Source organism: Drosophila nasuta, chromosome X (genome assembly GCF_023558535.2).
Source record: "Drosophila nasuta strain 15112-1781.00 chromosome X, ASM2355853v1, whole genome shotgun sequence".
In the NCBI taxonomy this organism is placed as follows: domain Eukaryota; kingdom Metazoa; phylum Arthropoda; class Insecta; order Diptera; family Drosophilidae; genus Drosophila; species Drosophila nasuta.
The window spans coordinates 30924116-30947056 of NC_083459.1; the positions used below are offsets into that span (position 1 = coordinate 30924116).

At 43.0% G+C, this 22941-nt stretch overlaps 3 protein-coding genes across 5 annotated transcripts; 1 reads left to right on the forward strand and 2 right to left on the reverse strand.

The window, feature by feature from the left end:
* Nucleotides 1-247: 247 nt before the first annotated feature.
* On the reverse strand, nucleotides 248-21001 carry LOC132796782 (E3 ubiquitin-protein ligase Ubr3). Of its 2 annotated transcripts, XM_060808061.1 has the most exons (12): nucleotides 20658-21001; nucleotides 18959-20204; nucleotides 15884-16620; nucleotides 15585-15813; nucleotides 15095-15507; nucleotides 14870-15028; nucleotides 4562-7549; nucleotides 3183-3606; nucleotides 2365-3101; nucleotides 2163-2294; nucleotides 1263-1402; nucleotides 248-1193 (listed from the first exon to the last, which is right to left on the reverse strand). In XM_060808061.1, exons 2-12 carry the CDS (start codon nucleotides 19641-19643, stop codon nucleotides 1076-1078), a joined length of 6762 nt encoding a protein of 2253 aa, XP_060664044.1. In that variant the 5' UTR covers nucleotides 19644-20204; nucleotides 20658-21001; the 3' UTR covers nucleotides 248-1075. The 2 variants fall into 2 exon arrangements, with proteins under 2 accessions (XP_060664044.1, XP_060664045.1); XM_060808062.1 differs by lacking the exon at nucleotides 20658-21001 and having other exon boundaries at nucleotides 3183-3603.
* On the forward strand, nucleotides 7960-13475 carry LOC132795698 (uncharacterized). Of its 2 annotated transcripts, none has more exons than XM_060806561.1 (5): nucleotides 7960-8377; nucleotides 8468-8827; nucleotides 11629-12350; nucleotides 12450-12839; nucleotides 12921-13475. In XM_060806561.1, the coding sequence occupies exons 1-5, from the start codon at nucleotides 8102-8104 to the stop codon at nucleotides 13213-13215; spliced, it is 2043 nt and encodes a 680-aa protein (XP_060662544.1). In that variant the 5' UTR covers nucleotides 7960-8101; the 3' UTR covers nucleotides 13216-13475. The 2 variants fall into 2 exon arrangements, with proteins under 2 accessions (XP_060662544.1, XP_060662545.1); XM_060806562.1 differs by lacking the exons at nucleotides 7960-8377; nucleotides 8468-8827 and adding exons at nucleotides 10118-10903; nucleotides 10958-11122 and having other exon boundaries at nucleotides 12921-13471.
* A 382-nt stretch (nucleotides 21002-21383) lies between the features above and the next one.
* On the reverse strand, nucleotides 21384-22474 carry LOC132796626 (small ribosomal subunit protein uS11A-like). The gene is made up of 3 exons (XM_060807868.1): nucleotides 22418-22474; nucleotides 21865-22122; nucleotides 21384-21798 (listed from the first exon to the last, which is right to left on the reverse strand). The coding sequence occupies exons 2-3, from the start codon at nucleotides 22099-22101 to the stop codon at nucleotides 21580-21582; spliced, it is 456 nt and encodes a 151-aa protein (XP_060663851.1). The 5' UTR covers nucleotides 22102-22122; nucleotides 22418-22474; the 3' UTR covers nucleotides 21384-21579.
* Nucleotides 22475-22941: the final 467 nt, after the last annotated feature.

Genomic DNA, 22941 nt, shown 5'->3' on the forward strand with positions numbered 1-22941 from the left:
TTGAAAGGAAACGCAAGTATGAAAAATATATTTCTCAAGGATTCATTTACAATTGTGAAATTGACAAATTGAGATTCGAATTCGAACGGTTTTACGGTTTTAAGCGCAGACAGATAATTATTAATATCAATTAACTAATAACAAAAAAAAACATGTTGATCATTTTCTTCTTTTTTTTCTTTCCTTTCTTCGATTCTTCTCGCTTTTCTAATTTTCTACGCAATTCACAATACGCTTTTCGTTAACATTTTCTCTCGTGTTATATATTTATATATATCATTATTTTTTTTTTTTTTTGATTATATAGAATTGTTATATATGTGTGTATATATCTGTTATTTTTTTTAACTATATGAATTTCATCGTTTCATTTTTTACATGCACAAACTCATGAGGCCAAGGGTGTGTGTGTGTGTGAGTGTGTGTCTGTGTGTGTTTAAGTGTAGCTTAAATAAACCTAATCAAGGCTTAGTGACTAAATACATACAAGCACACACACATATAGTTTTTGTTTTGTTTATATAACGTATATTTATATAATTTGAGGAGCATTGCACACAGACAAAGACAGAGACGGAGACAATTATTAATCAGAGACAGAGACAGCACTTTTATACATATAGAGGCGTATGTGTGTGTATTAGTATATATATATGTCTGTATATGTTTTTGTTTTTCATTTAAATATGACTCTTAATATCAATATCAGTTGCATTTTGCATTTACTCATCACCACATATCATCGCATTAATATGCTGCTTCTTTGCCTATATACATAATGTATAAATACGTTTTATATATATATCTATATCCATATCCTTAGTCGTAATTGAAGTCGTCGTCGTCGCTTCTTTTTTCTCTCTCTTTCGTATAGCACAAATGTTGTGTGTGTGTGTGTGTGTGTGTGTGTGTGTGTGTGTGGGGGGGGGAGGAAAGTAGTTTGTTGATTGATTGATGTGTTGTTGTGGGTTTGGTTTCGTTTTCCATCTTTCTCTTTTTGTTTTGTGTCGAATTCTTGTTTAGATTAGATCTGGCCAACCAGCTCTTGGATGCTGCGCAGTAAGTCTTCCATGTTTCACAAGAGATCGCGATGAAAGACCCAAGTGTGCTTCGTGTGCGCGAATTTGTGCGACAGCCACTGTGACTCCAGCAGATTGAAGCGATCCTGGCTCAAATATAGCGGCTTGCCACGCCTACAATAAATAAAGTATATATATCATATGTTTATCTACAACATATCCTCTATCCGCATTTGAACTCACTTGAGATCACGATCCTCTTCGTCGAAATCGTCCAGATAGAGCGAACCCCAAAGGCAAGCGCGTCGCCCACGGATAACAATAATGTACGTCGAGGTGACCACCAGGAAGATGCCAATGCCGCCGCCGCAGGACAACGTGTGCTGCACAAAACACAAAACACAAAATATATATAATATTAGTAATGCATTTAGAATAAACAGTTTAAATTTCAGTTGAATTCTCCATAGCAAAACATTAACTTGCTTTTCAACTATTCTTTTTACACCGAAATCTTAAATAATTGCACTTAAAAAGAAATAATTATATGTTTTATTTTATTCCTATTTAAAATAGATTTTATTTATTTAAGTTTTTATCTTCGTTGTCAGAGAACATAGATAATATAATTATTATATTACTTCTTAATTCCTTTTTAAAATGAACTTTTTGATTTAGAACAATTTGTTCAACTATAAAGTTAAATTAAGATGCCTTATCATCGTTGTCAGAGAATATAAATAATATATAAATGTTAGTGATGAATTTGGGTATAGAAACTTTATTTAAATTCAATTCTATAGCAAAATGCATTATCTTTTGATTTATCCAACAACTTAATGTTTGTATTTGTGTATTATTTACATAAACTTCATTTAAACCGAATAATGGATAATGAAACTTAGTTTCGAATTCTTATTTTTGAGTGTGAAAGTTCGAGATCGTTTCTTCAAGTTAATTAATTAATTCAACTCACTAAATTAATGAAAACAATAAGGCAAAGATCATAATTTCTAATTTGTAGCACAACCTCATTAAAAAGCCAGTAATGAAATTTGCTTTTTAATTGTGATTTTTGAGAATGAAAATTTGAATGTTTCTTTTCTACAGTTTCTGGTTTATTGTTGTATTGTCGTCACTTACCCGCACTGCCTCGCAGCATTCTTTTTCGGCGCAACAGTTTTGCTTGAGGCACACAATCGTGCCGCACAGCAGACAAATGGAGCTCTCCTTGGGCACCTTGTAGCAGTTGAGGCAAGGTCGCTCATGGTAGTACTGCAAAAAGAAATTAGAAATTGTATTAGCAAAAGAAAGCACCGAATATTTTTGAATTTGATTCACTCACTGTGAAGAGTCGCTCGTATTCGCGTGGCAATTTGAGCAGACGCGGCTGTTGCCACAGCGAATGCTGATTCATCAGTATCAATTCGCGAACTGTATCCGTGGGAGGATGCACATCCATCAGCTGCTTGCACCAGAATTGTGGCAACGTTTGTTCCGTGCCGGGTATGAAGCACAAACCCTTCGAGGCATTGAAGCAATCCCAGTCCATGGAATCGGTGACCAATTCCAAATAGTAAACAAGTCGCACAAATTCCAAACCCGGAGCCGATATCTCAGGCATCTCGTGACGATAGAGATGCTGACGCAGCAACGCAGCGATCCGCAAAAATGGCAGGCAAAGCGATTGCAATTGCAGCTCCATTGATTTGAGATTCACCTCGCTGCTGTTTGAACTGGAGCTGGAACTGGATGTGGATGTGGAGCTGCTGCTGCTGCTGCTTGAACTGGCGCTGGCGGCGCTTGTGCTTGTGCTTGTGCTTGGGATGCTGTCGCGTCGCAGATGCGACAAGCGATTCGTTTGATTCAACACCAGAGCCATGGCGCTGCCCAATTGCGCACAACTCTGCAGCGTGCTGCGACGCGAACCTGACAACAACGACGACGATTGTTGGTGATGGCCACCACCAAAGTGTGCCAATATATAGTCGCACTCGAGATCGGTGAGTGTGACGCACAGCTGCACGACAATCTGATAGTAGAGCAGATTGTACATCACTTTGACCATGCACGTGAAATAGTCTGCAAAAGGATTAAAACGAACGTATTAATAAGATTCTACTACTCTTCTTCTCTCTCTTGGGACTGGGGCTGGAAACTTACCCTGATCCAAATGCAGCGGCGCCAGCAATATGAACTTGAGCAGCAACGCTATCGGATCCGCCAGCAGACTAGGAATGAGCTCGCGACAATGGGCGGGCAACGGCTCCGTATCGTTCACCGGCATCCCGGCCAACGAGGCCCAGCTGCTCCACAGCGGCCACTCGACGAGGACGCGCACATGCACCGACAGCACATGCAACAGCGGCACAATGCAATCCCGTTTCGGTTTGTAGCGTGTCGCATTCGAGGAGCACAACGAGCCGCCACGTTGTATGATCTCCGCCTCTAGATTGGTGCGCGCTATCGATGTCACAAAGATGAACAGCTTGCGGAACGTGATCGAGGCGCATTTCACTTTCCGTTGCGCTATGTTCGTCATCACCTCCATGGCATGGCCCATGGCCTCCGTTAGCTTTGTGGGCTGCTAAAGAATCGAGAGAGAGAGAGAGAACGAACGAAATTCGAATTAGAGGCAACACACAATGAAGCAAGTTAGATAAATACTGCAGATTGCGGTATTATTTTCAAAATATACCAAAATATATCGAATACAGGTCAGTATTATTCTTCAGAGATACCAAATTAATTCGAAATACATATATCACAGACTATATTCGGTATATCGATATGCAATTACGTTCAAAATATACCAGACATCAGATTGCGGTATTAGTTTTAAAATACTATATCGAATTATTGTTTTAAATATACCAAAATATATCAAATACAGCACAGTATTATTCTTTAGAGATACTAAATTAATACTAATACATATATCACAGACTATATTTGGTATATCTATACCATTAAGTACAAAATATACCAGACTGACTATAAAAAAGCAAGTAAGAATCGACAGCAAAGCAATGCTCTACTAATAATAATATACTGCAAAAAATTCTGAAAATATAGCTATCATTCGCTATTTGGTATATTGATATAGTACTACATACTTTATATGATATAAGAGTTATAACTCAAAGTTTACCCTAGAGTACAAACTATACTATAGAGTAAAGAATATACCATAGAGTATGAAATATACCATAGTGTACAAAATATACTATAGATTGCAAAATATACCATAGAATAAAGAATACACAATAAAGTATAAAATATACCATAGAGTACAGAAAATACCCTAGAGTACAACAAAATATACCAGATTGTCAGCCAAAGCAACTAAAACTCGTTTCTTCACATATAAAATGAATTCTTAAATAACTTCTGAGATCTAGGTGATTATAGGGATAGTCGGAAAGACTAGCTATATATCTGCTGCTGCTGCTGATGCTGATCAAGAATATATATGTATATAGTACTTGTTTTTTCCGACTGTTTTAATACCCTTCTTCTACGCTACTCAAAAAAAAACTTACCGGTATCGTTTCGTTCTCCTTGATCAGATCGGTGAGATCGGCGACGAGCTGCTCGAATGGCTGATTGCCACTGCGCACGAGATGCATCGGCCTGTCCAGCTGGGGACTGAGCGGCAGCACCGAGTTCGATAGCTGGCGACAGACGGGACAATAGAATTCACCACGATCCTGCACCGGTTGCCGTTGCGTTGTGTACAACGTTTTGAGGTACGCCTCGAGGCAACTGAGATGCACATGATGGCCACAGGATTGCACATGAACGCCATTATCGTAGGCCATGTTATTGGACAGATACCACGACTCATCGCCGAACTTCAAGCTCAAGAGATCGGTGCGTCGGGTGAATTCGGTGGCCAATCTGGTGGTCACAGCCAGACGTTCCTTGTCATCATCGTTCAGTGGCAATGGCAAACGCTCGACATTCCGCCGACGATGTCCGACAATGCCGCTGGATTCGACCAGGACGACGAGCCCGATGGGATTCGTTTCGGTGCTCGCCGTGGTGCAATTGCAGATGATGCAATCGTATTCCTTTTCCCGCGCCTGCTCCTCATACATGGCCTCCTCATCGTCATCCTCCAGTCCGTAGTCCATGTTGTTGGCCGCCGCTGCGGCCGATTGCATAAATTGCTTCTGTTTGTTGGCGAAATCCTGCATCATCTTCTGCTGACGTTCGCGTGCCTTCTTGCGTCGCTCCTCCTTCTCCTTGGTCTCCCGCGCCCTCGCCTCCGCCTGTTTCTCCCGCTGATTGGGCCACAGTCGGGTGCGTATATCGTCGATGCTCTGGGCACACTGCTCATCCCGTGTGGCAATCTTGCGCAGCAGATTCCCAATGAAGAACGGTCCGTCGCCGATGCGCGAACTCGACACCTGAATGTGCTGCTGATGATAGCTGCTCCCGGTCGAGCTGGTCGCAAAGCGTTCCGCTAGCGCCGAGCTGGTGCTCGCCTCATTGCAGTCCACATCCATGGCATCGTTGGCATTGACATGGGACGTGGAGGTGGACGAGGTGGCGCCGTTATCGCTCAGCGAGAAGCTATCGAGATTGCCGCTCAGCTGCGAGTGCAACTTGAGGAGCAGCGACAAAATGCTCTCGTCCATGTGCAGCTCATCCTTGTTGCCCGCCCCGCCGATGGCAATGTCCACCGTCCGCTTTCGGGCGCCACTCGCATCGCCACCGAGGCTGCCGCCCACTCCCGATGCAGCGCCCAGCGCATGCGATGGCACAATGTCCATGTTGGAGCTGGGCACAGCCACCGGCAAACGGACGCGTTGGAACGGCAACAACATGCCGCTGCCCGTCGGTGTGCTCGGCGAGAACATCTCATTGCCACCGGCACCGGCACCGGCACCGATGGCTGCAGCAGCAGCAGCATTGGCAGCAGCGGTGGGCGCCACAGTTGCCACAACTCTGGTGGTGTCCTCGTCCGTGATTGTTGCGGTTACGGTTGTTGTGCTCTCGGCGAGCAACAGATCCCGCCGGATGGCCACCTCCATGCCGCTCTCGGGCAGCGTTATTTGTTGCAGCGGAAAATGATGGAAATCCTGGCCAGCTGGACTCATATCCATGGCCGCATCGCGTCCATCGTGATCGTTGTCATCCTGCTGCAGCAGCACCACGCCCGTCTCCGCCACCACGGAGAGATCGGGAACAAGTGCCACCTCCATGCGCATGCGTGAAATGGCATTGTTGCGTCCCTGTTGCTGTTGTTGTTGTTGCTGCTGCTGTTGCTGGGTGCGTGCCACACTCATTGCCCCCGATGTCTCATCCAAATCATCCAGGCCATAAGTGTCGCCAATCATCCGCATTGTTTCCGTATCGACATCAAAGTCCAGATCGCTGTAAAACGGATTCGAGCGATAGCTGGAGCTGGTCACCTGCGGATCCCGGGATTTCAGCGACACTTTGCTCACCACATGCCGCAGATTGCAGCTGAGATTGTCGGTGGGATAGCAATGGAAGAGCTTCGGCGGTTCACGTCGATTGCCCCCATAGCCGTAGCCATAGCCGGACTTGTGTTGCGGCTCACACTCGACCATTGCGACAGGTGATGCGGCAGCCGCAGCTGCAGCTGCTGCTGCATTCGATGATGATGCGCCTGCGCCTACGCCTGCGCCTGCTGTGGTCATGCCAGCGTTAATGTCGCTGCTCGTCTCCACGGCAATCTCGAGGAGAAAGACGGCCAACGCGAGCAGATGTTCGGACACATCGCGCGTATGCACAGCCCGGAAGAAGATCGACAGAATGGTCGAGTGAAAGAGACGGGAGTTGAGTATGCGACACGGATCCGTGAAGGCGGCACCGACGGGCAGGGGTAAACGAAAGGGTGGCCAAAGATTGCCGCTGGCTGGCATCTTATGCTTCGACTTGACATAGTTGGTGAAGCGATCCAGCGATGATTGGAAATCGCGACGATGCACTGCACGGAGGAGCACATGCAACGGATCATAGTATTCCTCCCACACCTCGTCGATGGGCGTGAAGAGACCTTGCTCCAGATTCTCGGAGCCACTCGATGGCGCCTTGTAGACGGATAGCTTCTTGAGGAACGTCTCAAAGTTCTTGGTGTGCACGTTGCCAGAGCGCTCGGGCATCAGTTCGAGCAACTGTGAATGCGTTTTATTTTCGGTGGCCAGCAGCGCACTAATCTCAATGATGCACTGGGTCGCCTCATCGTTGCCCAGATTGGTGCGACTTGTGACCAGGGTGGCGAGGAATGTGAGAAAACCCTCCAGCATTGAGGATTGCTCCGGTTTTTGCGGTTGCTTCAGCGGTGACGTCTCCAGCCATTGGCCCACATCGAACAGTTCGATGGTGTTTTGCAGAAAGAAATATTGCGACAGATTTGTGGCACAGATTTGCAAAAAGAACAGATCCATGTCGGCCATCGAATTGCAAAAGTTCGCCTGTATATAGGTCATGGCTTGACCTTTGATCTGCAGTCCATTGCGCACCCATTTGCCAGCAAGTATTTCGTAGAAGAAACTCTAGAAGAAACAAATTTGCAAAAACAAAATTAGTTATCGATAACGTTTCGTGTATAAGTATTTCTTAACGGTCAAGCTGCAGTATTTACAAACGACTGGCAACGCTGCGGTTATTTTGAAATTCATATTGCAACCTAGTGGCAACGCTGCTGCAACAGTAGTGCCGGCTCACTCGCACTTGCGCCCTGACCTATGTGCGGCTGACATGCAACTGTAAAAATTACAACAAAGTCAACAAAGAGACAAAACATGTCTGCAGACGCTAAAGAAGTAACAACAACAACAACAACGACCACACAGCGAACTAAACGCAAGTGCGAGCGAGTGAGCACTAGAGAGCAAGTTGAGTCTGCCTGGCGACTTGAACTCTCCCATTTGACGCCAGAGCCAGACATCGCCATCATCATTCGCGTTTTGCTGCTCAACTAGCACAGTTGCTTCTAGTGCGTGTGTATGTGTGTGTGTGCTCGAGTGTGTGTGTGTGTGTGAAAAGAGCGTCGTCGTCGTCGTCGTTGTTGTTTGTTTATTTGGTTTGTGGTACAAACTTTATAAATGAAAAAAGTAAAAAACATGCAGATACTGCAGTTGTCGCTGTTGCTGCCGCTATTGCTGTTGACCGTTAGTCCTGCAACGGCGCTTATTGAAGATGTACTCGACGTTCTCCATGTGGTTAAAGAGGTGACCACAGGTGTGTTGAAAGCCTGGGACATTGTACAATCGTCGCCACTGGCAGCCAACATTGAATTTCCACTGATGCGGGAAAAACAACGCAAAGTGCTGCAGCGTCTCAACGAAGTCAGCCGTCAAATCGATCAGTCCGAAGAGACGGTGAGCAAAGTTATCTCTCCCTCCCCACTACACTACTACAACCATTCTTTTTATCGTCCATTCTTTGTGTATATTTTGTATCTATTTTAGCATTCTCAATACGTGGCGATGGCCATAGATTCGGTTAACAGTTTCGTCGGCAACAACATTCAGTTGTCGGCGAAAATGAACGACATCAGCGATACGATGAATCGAATTTCATCCCGATACCAGCAAATGAAGAGCTATGAGGCATTCAAGGATCAATTGGAGATGAGCACACTCATCCAATTCGCCGAATGGACAGTCACACCGAACGCACATTCGGTGCATCATTTGATGGATCGTTTACACTTGACACTACTGGGCAATGTGAATGGCATCGGCAATGAGCAGAAACAGAAGCTCAATGGATCGTTGTCGTTGTCGTCATCGGGAAATCTATTAAGCCAACTGGCAAGCAACTATGAGGTAAAGCTAAGCTACATATGTAAATGATATGCAGGCAGGCAAACAATCAACAAAATTTGTTGTGTATGCCTGAACACTTCCTGCATGGCTCAGTCCATGATTCATCTTGGTTTAGTTACGTTTAATGTTATTGTTGTTATAGCTGTGAGAAATCGTTCCCAGAAGTGGTCTTAATTGAACTCGACTTTCCGGTCCGGTCCTCAGTAGTCTCAGTCTCAGCAGCCAGCAAGCGTTAATCGTGTCGCCTTTGTTTTTGTCTTCTTTTTTTTTTCGCCAATTTGGCAACCCCAAAAGAAAGTCAAAGAGTTAAGTCTTACTCATCACTAATGTAACGATGAGTCCCACACATACAACCCGAAGCTTATTTGGTTACTCACACACACACACATCCACACACGTATAAATTCAAGCACGCATGCGAATTAGCGAAACGTTTCGTGCGTCGCAGAAAAATTCGTTTATTTAATCAATGAAATTGCTTTCAAATTTGCAAAAATTGCTCCCCTTCTAAATATACTAGATGTATATAAATGTATATGCATACGCACGGAGGTCAAAGGTCTGGTCTAAACAAAACAAACGGGCACAATGCAGACAACCTCTCCCCCCACCCACAAACATTGCGTGGGCATCTTTTCTTTTTGTGTCTTTGTTGTAGTTGTTAATTGCAGTGAGCGCCATCTCGTGGTGGTGGATAAATAGCACACGCGAGAGCAAGCCGCAATGTTGTGTGCAAGAGAGCGCAGTGAGAGAGAGAGAGTGAAGTGCAGGCTGCACAGCTGATAGTACTTTTGAAACTTGTGATGTCATTATTGGCAGCAGCAGAAATCGTATATCGATAACTGTCTAACGCTGATCGTGCATAAAAGTTGCAACTTTAGCTTTTTATGTATTTCTGCTTTCTGGTTTTTTGTAAATAGACATCGTCTTTGTCTCCAAATATGCCTAGCTTTGCTCACTCACACATACAAACATATGAAATAGGTGCAACAGTGTGCGTGCTCAAACAGCAGCTTTGTCGTGTCGAGTTGAGTTGAGTCGTACAACAACAAATCACGAGCTCCCCTTCAGCGAGTGAGTGCGCGAGAGAATAGAACAGCAACAGCAACAAGCAAGAACGCAATACACTCGAGTACAGCTCAAGGGAGCGAACGAAACAAACAATAACAAAATACACAACGCGACGAAAGACGAAGGCGTAGCGAGAGTGTAAATTCTGATTTTGTATGTAGTGTCGACACACACACATGCATATGAACAAAAAAAATATTTCACAAAAGCCAAGTGAGCGGCCGCAGGCAACGGACAGTATCAACACAACCAGCAAATCAGAAACGACACACAGACTTAAAAAGCTCTAAATCTAAAATAAAGAGTATCAAATTGCAAATATTCATTCAACAGCAAATAAATAGTGCAACACAAAAAGCAAAATTAAATTCTTTAACCAACAATCAAAGAGAGAAAACCTAAACTAAGTGTGAAGTAGAACGATAAAAACAAAAAAGTGCAACGCGCTTAGTCTTTGTGTCTTTCAAAAGCCTGGCAACGCTGGCGCGTGCATAAAGTTTGCTTCTTTTTTCTTTTTGTTTTTCTTTTTCTTTGCGAAACGCACGCGGAGTGACAAAGACACAAGATAGATATCAAGCACATTTAGTGAAAGAAAGGAAATCCCCCTTAAAACATTTGTTTTGGGGGGCGAACACAATGTCAACGAAAATAACGATGATGATGATGTTCATGGCGATGACGATGATGATGATGGCGAGCGTTGCCAATGCGCAGGCATCTTATGTACACCGCAATCCCCTATTGGAGGTGGATGCCCTGCGCAACGAATATATTGCATTGGAGAAATCACTGTGGGAATATTTGGACAACTCGCCGTCGAATAGTCAAAACAATCGCGATACGCTAATCAAAAAGATTTACAGTTCGCATCGCGAGTTCATTAATCGACCGCAAATCAGTCGCAAATTTGCATTGGACCACTACAAAGTACTGAATCATTATGAATGGACGTTACTCGAGATGAAATTGTTTCAATTGAGTGGTATCTATGATGATGCCTACAAGGTACACCAGTGAAGAGAATGTCCAAATCTAAATCTAACGAACCATATTTCGCAGGATAAACTAATGAGCGCACCTACAAGTCAAAATCTGGAGGAACGCGCTGTTCTCGATCTAACTGATCATGTGTTGCGCAACGATAAAACCTTTTCAATGTCACAGATATTTCAGGAAATCGAGTACATGATGGTCAAACAAGCCCTGTACTACAGGGCTATGCTGGTTAGTTAATTGTAACTTGTAATGTTTTATCGCCGGATCGACAAAACAAAACCAAACGCAGCAACAATTCCACACAAATATTTCAATTCTAACTCCCGCTCTCTTGCTCCCTCTCTGTCTCGCACTTGTATCGATTGCTTATCACAATAGTAAACGGAAGCCAAGCTACGGCGAGAGCAAGAGCGAAGAGAGCAGCAACAGAGCAGCTTTACATGGAATGAGTGTGTGGCAGGTCGTTTTGCAATTATCGATAACAACAAATGTTTGGCATGCCAGCCATGTGGTGTGGGTGTGTGTTAGAGCGAGTGCGAAATAGCGCTTTGCCAGAAACGACGTAATTGAGATGCGCTGTTTTTTCGTTATCGATAGCAGGCTCAATTACGATCATCGTTTTGCATGCAAAATATCTTGTTCTATTAATCCAGATGTCAGATGTCTATTGTTTCCACATGCCAGGAATATATAATTCTTCTAAATTCGAATTATAAAATATATATTTTTTCCAGACTGCAACCGATGAAATGTGCCGCACTATGCAATCGCCACAGCAATTTGTGTATTCACTGTACACGGATATTGCGCTCACCGAACTCAAGGGCTACATCATGATGGAGTTCTCGTGGATGATGTTGCGCGCCTATGGACGCGGCAATTTCTCCCAGGAAGCCGAACTGATGCGACGCGACTACGAGAAACGCACCGAACGCGCCGTCACCCTACTAAAGGAGGTAATGCGTCGTGCCGATCGCATTCTCTGGCGCTGTGATCCCCCCAAGCATACGCACAATGTCACCTACGATGAGGTGACGCGTCTGCTTCAGGGTTACATCGAGAACGAGGTGGATCTGAATTCAGACGAAACGTGTCGCGAGACCTGCTCGTATTATCAATCGACACGCAGCGAGGGCTGCTTCAAGGAGTACTTCTGTGCCCGACAGCCCAAGTGTTCGGGTAAATTGTACAATTGCCAGTTCATTGACTCCGACATGTGGGTGTGTCCATCGGCACAGAGCAGCATGAGACGCTACGAATACATTCAGTATGAGAACGGACGTGTGCTGGGCGAGAAGCAGCAGACTTGTGTGCGTGGCACCACCAAGGTGGACAGTTGGTGGCGTTATCTCTTCTGGCATTGCAGCTACTGCTTCTGTCTGTGCGACGAGCAGGGTCTCAAGTCCGATCGTTTCTTCAATCTACGCGAATCGGTCTCGGACATCAAGCAGAATAGGTGAGAATGTTGTTGCACCTAACAATAATACTATCGATTGTTAATCCAACAATAATACTATCGATTGTTAACGATATTTCACATTTCATCACTTTGCAGAGTGGTCACTGGATTGCGTTTTGTGAAAAAGAATCGCATCTTTCACTTGCAAATACAGGAGGGACAATTGCTGCCACGCGGCACCATCAATGCCACAACACTCGAATGGCGTCCCGTCGAGAATTACAAGATCTCCGATCGGAATGTGGCGCGAGGCGTTGACTATCATACGATGAGCTATGAGAGTCGCTCCATCGATTTGGATGACATTATGAAGACGGATGACAACAGTTTTGTGGTCACAGGCGTGCGTTTCCGTGTCCTGGGCGCCCATCTCAATCTGGAGGCGCGTCTCAGTGAATTTGACTTCAAGAAGGGTGAACTTATACAGCCGGAGGTGAACAGTGTTTGGCAGTCGAATGATAACACCGACGTTAGCGGTGAACGCAGGTGCGTAGACTAAATGACCACCTCGGGAAGATATCAACAACAACATATATCTCTCTCTCTCTCTGTTTCGTATTCGTATAGACAAAAGCTGAGTCTGCACAATCTGGATGTGCCGACACGTTCGATTGCCTATTCGCTGCCACAGTCGAAGCACAATCAGTACATTGAGTTTGTCAACACGGGCTTGGATAAGGATGCGGCACAGACAACGGTGCCGTTCATTGATATACAGGATGTGACATCGAATCCGCCGGTGCCGTTGGCTGGCATTGGCATCTATTATAAGGCTCGCACAGGCTATGGTGGCTTTGTTGCCCCCAAAATCATCACCTACGACTTTACGCCGCACGTTCAGGTGCCAAAGACCATCAATTAATGAACTAAAACAACAAACAACAATCAATCAGGGGGGATACGATCGATCAATCAAAATGGTACTCTCAGATCCATCTTCTTATAGCTTTCTCTCTATATGTAAGATCTACAACTAATTTGCATTATATCTATACAATACATAATTCTAATTAACACAAATACAAATATTTCATTTGTACGCCAAAATCGAATCACAATTGAAATACAAATAATAAAAAAAAAAAACATTGAAATTCATTCTACAAGAATTTCGTTGGTAAACAGAGTTTGAATTGTTTGATCTCTTTTTTTTTGCATTGAAGTTTGTTTTTCAGAGAGTTCAAAACATTGCTTCTTTGCTTTGATTTGACGCGCAATCTCCCTGCAAAATGTCAATACACTCTCGATAAGCAAAGGAAATTACTCACGAGATTTCAACACTAACCAACTGGACAGCCAATTTTTTTCTTTGAATCATTTTCAGTTTTATTAGAGCTTAACGCAGCTGGATGCAAAGAGTTTATAAAGTATTTTCTGCAGCTGGTTTATTTACTTCAACTTGCGTCATGGTTTTCTTGTTGTTTAGCAATAGAAAACGTTGAAAAGTGCAGATAACAATCAATAAAAGTACGTGCTTTGTCACATTTCTAAAACGTCATATAAATCATGAAATCATGAAATGTCGCAGCATTAAATATGCTTGCTGTAGATTTTATTTAGAGATATTTTTGTATTGTATATAATATACACTTTGTTTACAGATTACTGCTAATGAAGCAGCTGCCAAGTGAAATCTATCAAATCGTTTCTTTCATTTTATTCGTGAAAATGCGGAAAACTATTCTTTCTTTGAAACAATAATCATAATACTGTACATCTTTGAAAAGTTACAATTTTAATGTTATAACTTTTACATTTGCTTGGGTTTGACATTTTTTAATATTTCGACAAATAGAACAAGACATCTATAATCGAGTGTGCTCGACTGTGAGATACCCTATACTCATTATGAATAAAAGCAAAGAAATACTATATTATTCGTTAAATATGTATACCAAAATAATGTACAACAAAAATGCTAAAATTATACCAAAGGTTATATTCGGTATATTCATATAGTACTACAATCAAAATATACCAAATTGTTAGCCAAAGCTACCAAGTCTCCTAGTAGATAGGTGATGTTGCCCATACAAACGAATTTCTTATAAAACTCCTACAATTTTTATCCGATACCCGAGAATTCTAGACTCTAGCTTCAACACGACGCTTGTTATTCGAATATTATCGATTTGTGGGGGCGAAAGTGGGCGTGACAAACATTGTAAACAAATTTCATCTGCGTACAAACATAACAAGTGCTGTCGAAAACAAAACTCTTGTAGTCTCTGAGATCTAGGTGTTAATACAGACGGACAGACAGGAAGACGGATGTGGATATATTGTGAATATAGTTTATAGTATTGCTTTAGCACAGTTTTGAAAAGTTGGCATGTTATTTGGGCTTCACTATTGAAACCTTTGGACATTTGAGTTTGCACTTTTCGACAAATAGAAAAACATGTTCTAAACGAAACAATTAACTGCATTGATTTGACAATTTGTTAACCAATTTAACACACAGCCATATTCAATAAGCTGGAAAATATTTGATATTCTTTGACTTTTGAACTCACCTGCACTCGCAGCGGATGTATCATGAGTAGAGGCAATATGTCTGGACGCGAGGGCAACACTTCGCTGAGGCTGATGCCCATTTTGGTGACCGCTTGGCAAACGAATGCAGCCAGGTAACGATGGAGCGGAAAGTGAAACGAAGCCTGCATCATTTCCTCCTGCAAAACAAAGGTTTCAACAATGTTGTACACAATAATGAAAAATATTAGTTCATCTAATCATACCAGCGACAGTTTGGGCTCCTTGATGTAGATCGAGTCGAGCCATTCGTGCAGCGTTGTCACACAATAGTTGATGATCTTGCGGGCGAGATGCGCATGTGTGCCATCCTGTAGATGCGATATTATCGACCACATTGGATAGGCGCTGGCCTCCAGTTCGCAGGAGAATGCCGCATAATAGCTGTTGGGTTCGAATTCCACATGCGATGCCGTCTCGCGGACATTCACATTCATGCCCTGCAGCATTTGCAGAAACTGAAACCACATATCGATCAGATTGTCATCGCGGAGAAACACCAAAGCAACGGATTCATGCGACAGCACATTGTTAAAGTCCGAGACAAGGGGCCAATAGCAATGATCCTTCATCACTTGTCGCGTACAATCGATCACAAAATGGAAATTCTTTTTCGGATCTACAAAAAAAGCAAGCGAATCAATAATTAAACTAATTGTGAAAATGCAATTTCATTCATTTTCAGTGACGCCTTACCATGCAGCGTATTCTGTATGAGTATCTTGGACATCATGAGCTTCAGACTGATGATCATCACATGCAGCAGCGAGAGTTCGTTGACCATCTTGAGTGCCAGACTCTCGTTGGAGAAGAGCTGTACGCTCATGTGGACAACACGATTGCTGAGCGTGTCGGGATCCCGCGACATTTCCAGCACGGATGGAATGCGACTGTAGTGCATCACGAAGGTGCGTGTCAGGTGTTCCTACAAACAGAATGAATCGCAAATTAGTTAAGCTGACTGACTGCAATTAAAAAAGAATTCATCCACTTACCTTGTAGTCCTGATCCGGCAGCATGTTGAGCAGGAAGCAAACCAACGTCTGGGGAAACTCAAATTTGAACGTCCAAAAGATGAACTCCTCAAGCAGCGTAGTGTGCACCAGTTTGTTGCCCAACGCCGGCAGATCACGATACTCATCCGGTGGCTCGGGATTGGGAAATCGATTCACAGCATCCTCGTATTTCTCGCGATTCGCCTTCAGGAATCGCCCGTTGCGCGTATCCTGGCAGGGTGTTTCCATAAAATACGAATACACATCGGCATTGATCAGGGTGCGTGTCATCACCTTGCGCATTATCTCGCCCATGTTATTCAAATCGATCAGCATATTGGCGAATGCCTCACACGAATACGAGGTGACTGAGTGCGCCTGCAGTGAGGCATCGCTGTGCTCCCGGAAATGCTGCAGCAAACGGAACAGCAGCTTTGGCATTATCGCCTCCGCGACGGCCAACAGATTGTTGGGCACGGGATCACGATTCACACGATTGTTGATGCCATGGTCACTGCAAAAGCCTTCGGCCTTCATCACGGATGTGTCGCCACAATCGCAAGCGCCGCCCGCCTGCGATAAGAACATGTTGAAGTCATGGTTGGTGTGGTTGCCCTTCTTGAAGCAGTCACGGCAGATGGACATGCAGGGCGAAATGCCGCAGGTGCGACATCGATATGCCACCACATGTGGCACCCAGACCAAGCCACACTTGGCGTGATTATCATAACTTCGAACTGTAAAAATAAGAAAGAAACGAAAAATTAGTTCAGCTTCAGTTAGGTAAATTCAAATTGCGATAAAGTAACAAATCAAGTGCGATAACAACTATCGAAATCGATCAATCACACATTAAATAATACAAATACGATTTATGATCTATTTTGCAATTGACAAATGAATACGACCTCAATAAATTCGATCTCATAGTTATAAAATTACATTCGATTTCAAATTCAGACGAGCTAATTTTCATAGTTATCGAAGTATGCAAATCAATGCACCACTTTTATCGATATGAATCAGCGTTATCGTTCCTCTTAATAATTGTCATAGCGAAATTTGCGAAATAGCAAAAAGAAAAAACTGTTTTTGTTGTTGTTATGCGTGTGTGTGTGATTTGTGGTTGGGTGTCGCATTTTTATTGATTTGATTAAATGCCAAAAATAAATATGATGCACTACACACACACACACACTCATAGTGCTGCTTCTTGCTGACATATTTAATGTTTGCTCTGCTTGCGTGACTTGTCTCTTTGAGTTTTGCTTTGCTTTTTCTCCCCACTTCTCCCACTCTATCTCTTTAACCGCAGCGAAAAGGTCAACTGAATGCGGAAGGAAGGAAATCAATCGAAAGCCGGCAGCGAAAAAATAAAACAACAAATGGCATCAAGCAATACGAACGCAGTGTGAATGGCAAACGAGCAAAAATTGATTGACTATTTTGTAAAACGATCGACAAGTTGCCATGCAACTCTGCGTGGCATTCACTCTTCCAATTTATGCTGCACTATCTCCACCACACCCCCCCTACCAACAACAACGATAACATACACACACATGTGTGTGTGAGTGAGAGCGCAAAACTTTTCGACAAAATTCGATTAAATCGCCATTTGAAGAATTTTTTTTAACGAATTAAATGAACAGCAAATGTACAAAGTGTATGTATGTTATATGTATGTGTGTGTGTGTGTGAGGGGTAAACTTTTGTCAACAACAACAATAACGGTCAACAAGCAATTGCAAGGCCCCAAAAAAAAGTAGAACAAGAGCGAGTGAGCAAGAGAACGCAATACAACACTGTATGCAGATTGCTTGCACAGTGGTGCCAAAGACAGTTATTTCCATTACATACTGTGTGTGTGTGAGCGACATTTTGTGCATGTTGATTGTTTGGCATGGCATGGAGAAAGGGGAGATGAAGGTGCGCTCCACACTGTGCATAAAACATGGCGTGTCAACACAATTGTCAAATCAACAACAATGACGGTCAATAAACTTTTCCCCAGTGTACTGCCGGCCCCAAGCATATACATATGTGTGTGTGTGTGTGTGTAGATTAGTGTAGTGTAGAGCTGCAGCAGAGTGTAAAGTACTGTAGTGCAGTGTAGAGAGTTCTGTGGTGTGTTTCCATGGCACTTTAGCACGTAGCATTTTCATTTGCAATTTTGCAATTGTTTGAAATGATTTTCTTTTTACACATGCACAGCATACATACACATAAATACATACATACATATGCAGGTAGTTACTTCTTGGTAATTTTCAGAAACAACAACAATAACAGCAAGTAAAACGAACAATTCGTTCTATACTGTGCTCTTTCGCACGCATTTGATGTGTGACAAGGGTGGCACACACACATGTACGCACAGAGCAGCTGCATATGGGTGTGCGATGTATTTGGACGGATGCTGCGGAAGCATTACGCAAGGCAAAGTGAATAAAACAGCTGACACAAGCTGACAAGGTGCAACAGCTAGCCATGTGCTATGCGTGCGTATGTATGTATGTGTGTGTGTGACAAGTGGGACGAGAACGTTTAGCCGCCATTGTAAATAGATAATAACATAGCCAGATTAAATTTGCGCTACATGAGCTAAACTTTAACTGCTGTGCATGTATATATATATATATATATATACATGTGTGTGTGTGTGTATGATGTTGTTATTGCTTGTTGCCATGGCGTTGCACTGTCACGCTGCCTGCAACTTGCTTATGTACTTTGCGTGCCATACCGTGCCCTACAACCATTTTACACACATACATACATACACTCAGCAACAGCCTATTAAGGTGCACACACACACACAGATACACGCATAGCAAGCACAATTTCAGGGGCAACGAACGAGTTGAGCGATCAGCTGCTCCAACGATAACACAAAATATATCGTTTGACAGTCCAGTCGCTTATCGATAACACTGAACAGCAGCATTGTTATTACGCGCTCTCGCTTGCACTCATGTGCACTGTCCAGCACCACACACAACACACACTCATGCTAGCTCTGTCTAAGAACGCTTTTTTTTTTATATTATCGTTATTCATTTGTTAAATACTTACCAATTTTGACAAATTCCTTGGGCGTCCGACCGCCGGCAATTAGCCATCGTATCCATTCGATATTATCGGGGTTATCGATGGGCGTGCCGGGATTGAAGAGCGTATCCATAATGGAATCCAAATCCGGTGTCGGGCTGCCACGGCAGCATTCCGTATTGATCAATGCGGCGACCTCCTTGCGGCTGCGCAATATGAACGAGGAGGTGCCAAAGAAGAAGCTTGGCTTGGCGCCGCCAGCTGCAGCGGCAGCGCTGCCATCATCATCATTATTGACAGCGACGCCGCCGCCGCTGCTGCTGCGTGGCGTTTGCGTTGTTGTTGTTGTCTGTGAGTCCCAATCATGAAATGGCGAATTATCGATGCCACTACCACTTGCTGCAGTTGTTGTTGTTGTTGTAGCTGCAACTGTTGGAGCAGCTACGCTCCCGACACCGCTGCTGCTACTACTGTTGCCGCTGCCGCTGCCGCTACCACTGCGACTGGTAACATTAGCTAGCTGAAATTGCAGCGCATAAGCGGTACGCAAATCCACATCCGAGGATTCATCTTCATCGCCAGTTTGCTGTGGTTGTTGCTGCTGTTGTTGTTGTTGGTGCTGCTGCGTCGACGTCGACGTTGTCTGATCAACGCCATCGTCATCATCGATACTTATGTCAGCATTGGATATGTTGTCATCTTCATCCATGCTGAGCCCGGTGCGATTGTGTGTGTAGAATTATTGTTATTGATATCGGTGACGTCGCTCGACCCGCCTCCACACCTTCCTTCCTTCCGCACGCACTGGTCAGCTGTCTATCGTCTATCGCTATCGCTTGTATCTATGTAGCTATCTATCGTTCTATCTATCGTTCGCTATCTATTTGATATTTTCTTGCTGTGCTCTGCTCTTTGAGACAACGACGACGGACTGCAAAATGCCGTTTGCTGCTTCGCTTTTGCGTTTGCTTCGCCTTTGCCTTTTTTGCTTTGCTTTGCACGTCTCTCGCTCACGCTCTCTTTCTCTCTCGCTCTCGCGCGCTCAACTTGGAGTTAAGATTGCCTTTTAGCGTCTTGTTCGTCTTGTTTCAAACAAGTTTTCTTTTTTGGTTCTTCTTCTTATGCTGTTGCTGCCGACGTTGTTGTTGTTGTCGGTTGTTGCTGTTGCCTCGTTTTACACTGCGGGATTTTTTATTTTTTTATGTTTGGCCTTAACTTTGCATTGAAATTTTGCCAAATATGCTTTAGATTTTTATTTTTTTGCCTTTTACTGTTGTTAAAAAAAAAAAAAAATTTGTTATTGTTAAAAATGCACAGTGCAACGTTCACGCACAAAATATACAAAACAAAAAAGGAACACACACGGAAAATTTGAAATAAACACCGAAACACTTGACTCACTATTGCTCAGCCTTTTTCTTGCTGTTTTTTTTTTTTTTGGCTTTTTTTTAGCCGCTTCTCACATCTTGCTCCGCTGCTTGACGTTGCTTGCCCGACCTACTATTTTGTTGCTATTGTTGTTGTAGTATTATCTATGCACATCACAGGAATACGAATACACATCTTTTATATAGCACAACAACAAGACATAGAGATAGATAGATATAGTAGGGAATGATTGTACAACGAATTTTGCAGCATGTAGCTCGGCTGGCTTTCAACAAATTGCACGATGTTTTATTGAGTTTGCAAATTTCTTATTTCTTCTCACACACATGCTTACCACTACACTCGCACAAACTCACGCTCACGCACGCACGCACACATGCACGCTGACACACACACGCACACGCACGCACACAAATGTATAACCAAATATATTATTCGTGCAATGAACTTGCCAATTACAAATATCAGTAGGGTTTTTTAGCACGATTTAATATTAACGCGTTCTTGCCATTTTATTTGTGATTGCAATTGACAGATGGCAGTCCACACCGACTAACAATTTTCTTTTTTTGTCTTTAATTTCAACTCGATTTCGCTCGCTTGCTGCGCTGCGCTGGCTGTGTGTGGAAATTACAGTCTCTGTATATGTGAATTTTATCTCTGCAATGCTATGTGGTTCTTGTAAAACTGCCAGTCACAACGATGCGTTGGCATGCACGCCAAGAAGAAGCAGAGTTTAAACGCATTTCGGCAATCGATTATTAAAGCAGTGTAGCATTTTAATATCGGAACAGCTGTTTTGCATATTATAAATTTATGTATTTTAATCAAAGCGAATTCCTTATAACCTGTACTATTTAATGATTTAAAATATTATAATGTGGTTAAATTAAATACTTTAAGCTGAACAGCAGATGATGTATTAAATTACAGACTTGTTATCAATATGCCTACCGATGTATCGAAGGAGTCTATCGGAATGTTCGGAAGCACACACCGCACAGATATCGCACCCAAGCAAATAATCGAATATTTCTACCGCCCCAGATGAATTTCGCAATCTCGTTTAAATCATTTATTACTACATTATCAGATGTATTTTAATATATATATTTTTTTGTTTAGTAATTAGCGCATCATTTTATCGCTAACAGCACAGTATGTGCTGCATGCATTTTTACATATAACAATAAAAGACACAGCATCGATGATTTTGGCCGTTTGTTGTTGTGTTGTGGAGAGGCGCTTCCTTCTGCTTACAGACGACGACCACGGCGACCGCCCTTCCTGCGTGTGGAATCAGATGGGATGGGAGTGACATCCTCAATGCGACCGATCTTCATCGATGAACGAGCCAGAGCACGCAGCGCCGATTGAGCACCGGGTCCGGGTGTCTTTGTTTTGTTGCCACCAGTTGCACGCAATTTAATGTGCAATGCGGTGATGCCCAGAACCTTGCACCTTTCAGCGACATCCTGTATAAGATTGCAAATTGTTAATAATTGTTACGACATGATCATTGTACATTAACATTAACATACCTGAGCGGCCAACATAGCGGCGTAGGGGGAAGCCTCATCACGATCAGCCTTCACCTTCATGCCGCCGGTGACACGAGCAATAGTTTCGCGTCCCGAAAGATCGGTGACATGGACGAAAGTGTCATTGAAACTGGCATAGATGTGGGCAACGCCGAAGACATTCTCGCCATCGCGAACCTGAGGGCCCAACTGCACCTGCACTTCCTCCTTTTGCACTTTAGCCTTTCTGGGGGCCATTTTCTATTCTTCAAACAGCAACTGTGTGTGAAAAGAGTCAAGAATGAAACTAACTTTTAGTTTTATTCATGCCGAATGCCAAACGACAACATTTACGCCGCCGCGCACTGTCGCAACACAAACACAAACAATAACAAAAATAACAAAAAAATAATTCGGCAACATCAACGTTGCGTATGCACATCTGCAACATTTTATTGTTTCAGTTGATAGTCAATGGAATTTGGCACTTGTTTTGTGTTTACGTTTGCAACGTAATTTTTGCAATTTTATTATTTTTTTGTCAAAAATTGCTAGAGAAAATCGCGAAACGAACCAATTGTGTGTACCGGATATCAAAAAAGAAAGCAACACTGGCAGGGATGCCAGTAGGTATCGATATGCGCGATAGCTATCGATACATTCAATTTGATTTAATGAATATTTACATGTCGTTGTCATCGATCACTGCGCAAAGTGCGCCATTTTCCGTTAATTTTAAATTATGTGGGTGGCCAGTATTTGATTGGGACAATTCGTCATAGTGATATTACTAACAATGTTTGCCTGTTTCATTTTATGTGTATTTATTCATGTACACTTGTTTGTCTTTTCAGAATTACAGATATCTGAGGCTTCGTAATGTCTGAAGTACATATTTCATTGATGAACTGCAAAAATAAATTATATACTAAAAATATTATCAATATTATCAATATGTATATTGCAACACTTAAGAGATCCCCAATTATGGTTAATTTGCCAACGATTTTTGTACTTTTCAGTAATTGTTCCAAGTTCATTTTAGAGAAATATACCGATTTGTGCAGCCCTGAAAAAATGGCTGAACGTCAGTTCACT

Excerpts from the sequence above, each read along its gene's own strand:
- LOC132795698 (XM_060806561.1), top strand. The coding sequence starts at position 8,102 with ATGAAAAAAGTAAAAAACATGCAGATACTGCAGTTGTCGCTGTTGCTG. Across the intron at positions 8,378-8,467 it reads TCGATCAGTCCGAAGAGACG|CATTCTCAATACGTGGCGAT; the intron begins GTGAGCAAAGTT and ends TATCTATTTTAG. Across the intron at positions 12,351-12,449 it reads TCGGACATCAAGCAGAATAG|AGTGGTCACTGGATTGCGTT; the intron begins GTGAGAATGTTG and ends ATCACTTTGCAG.
- LOC132796782 (XM_060808061.1), bottom strand. The coding sequence starts at position 19,643 with ATGGATGAAGATGACAACATATCCAATGCTGACATAAGTATCGATGAT. Across the intron at positions 15,029-15,094 it reads AGGAGCCCAAACTGTCGCTG|GAGGAAATGATGCAGGCTTC; the intron begins GTATGATTAGAT and ends TTTGTTTTGCAG. Across the intron at positions 1,403-2,162 it reads AATGCTGCGAGGCAGTGCGG|CACACGTTGTCCTGCGGCGG; the intron begins GTAAGTGACGAC and ends TGTTTTGTGCAG.
- LOC132796626 (XM_060807868.1), bottom strand. The coding sequence starts at position 22,101 with ATGGCCCCCAGAAAGGCTAAAGTGCAAAAGGAGGAAGTGCAGGTGCAG. Across the intron at positions 21,799-21,864 it reads CCGCTATGTTGGCCGCTCAG|GATGTCGCTGAAAGGTGCAA; the intron begins GTATGTTAATGT and ends AATCTTATACAG.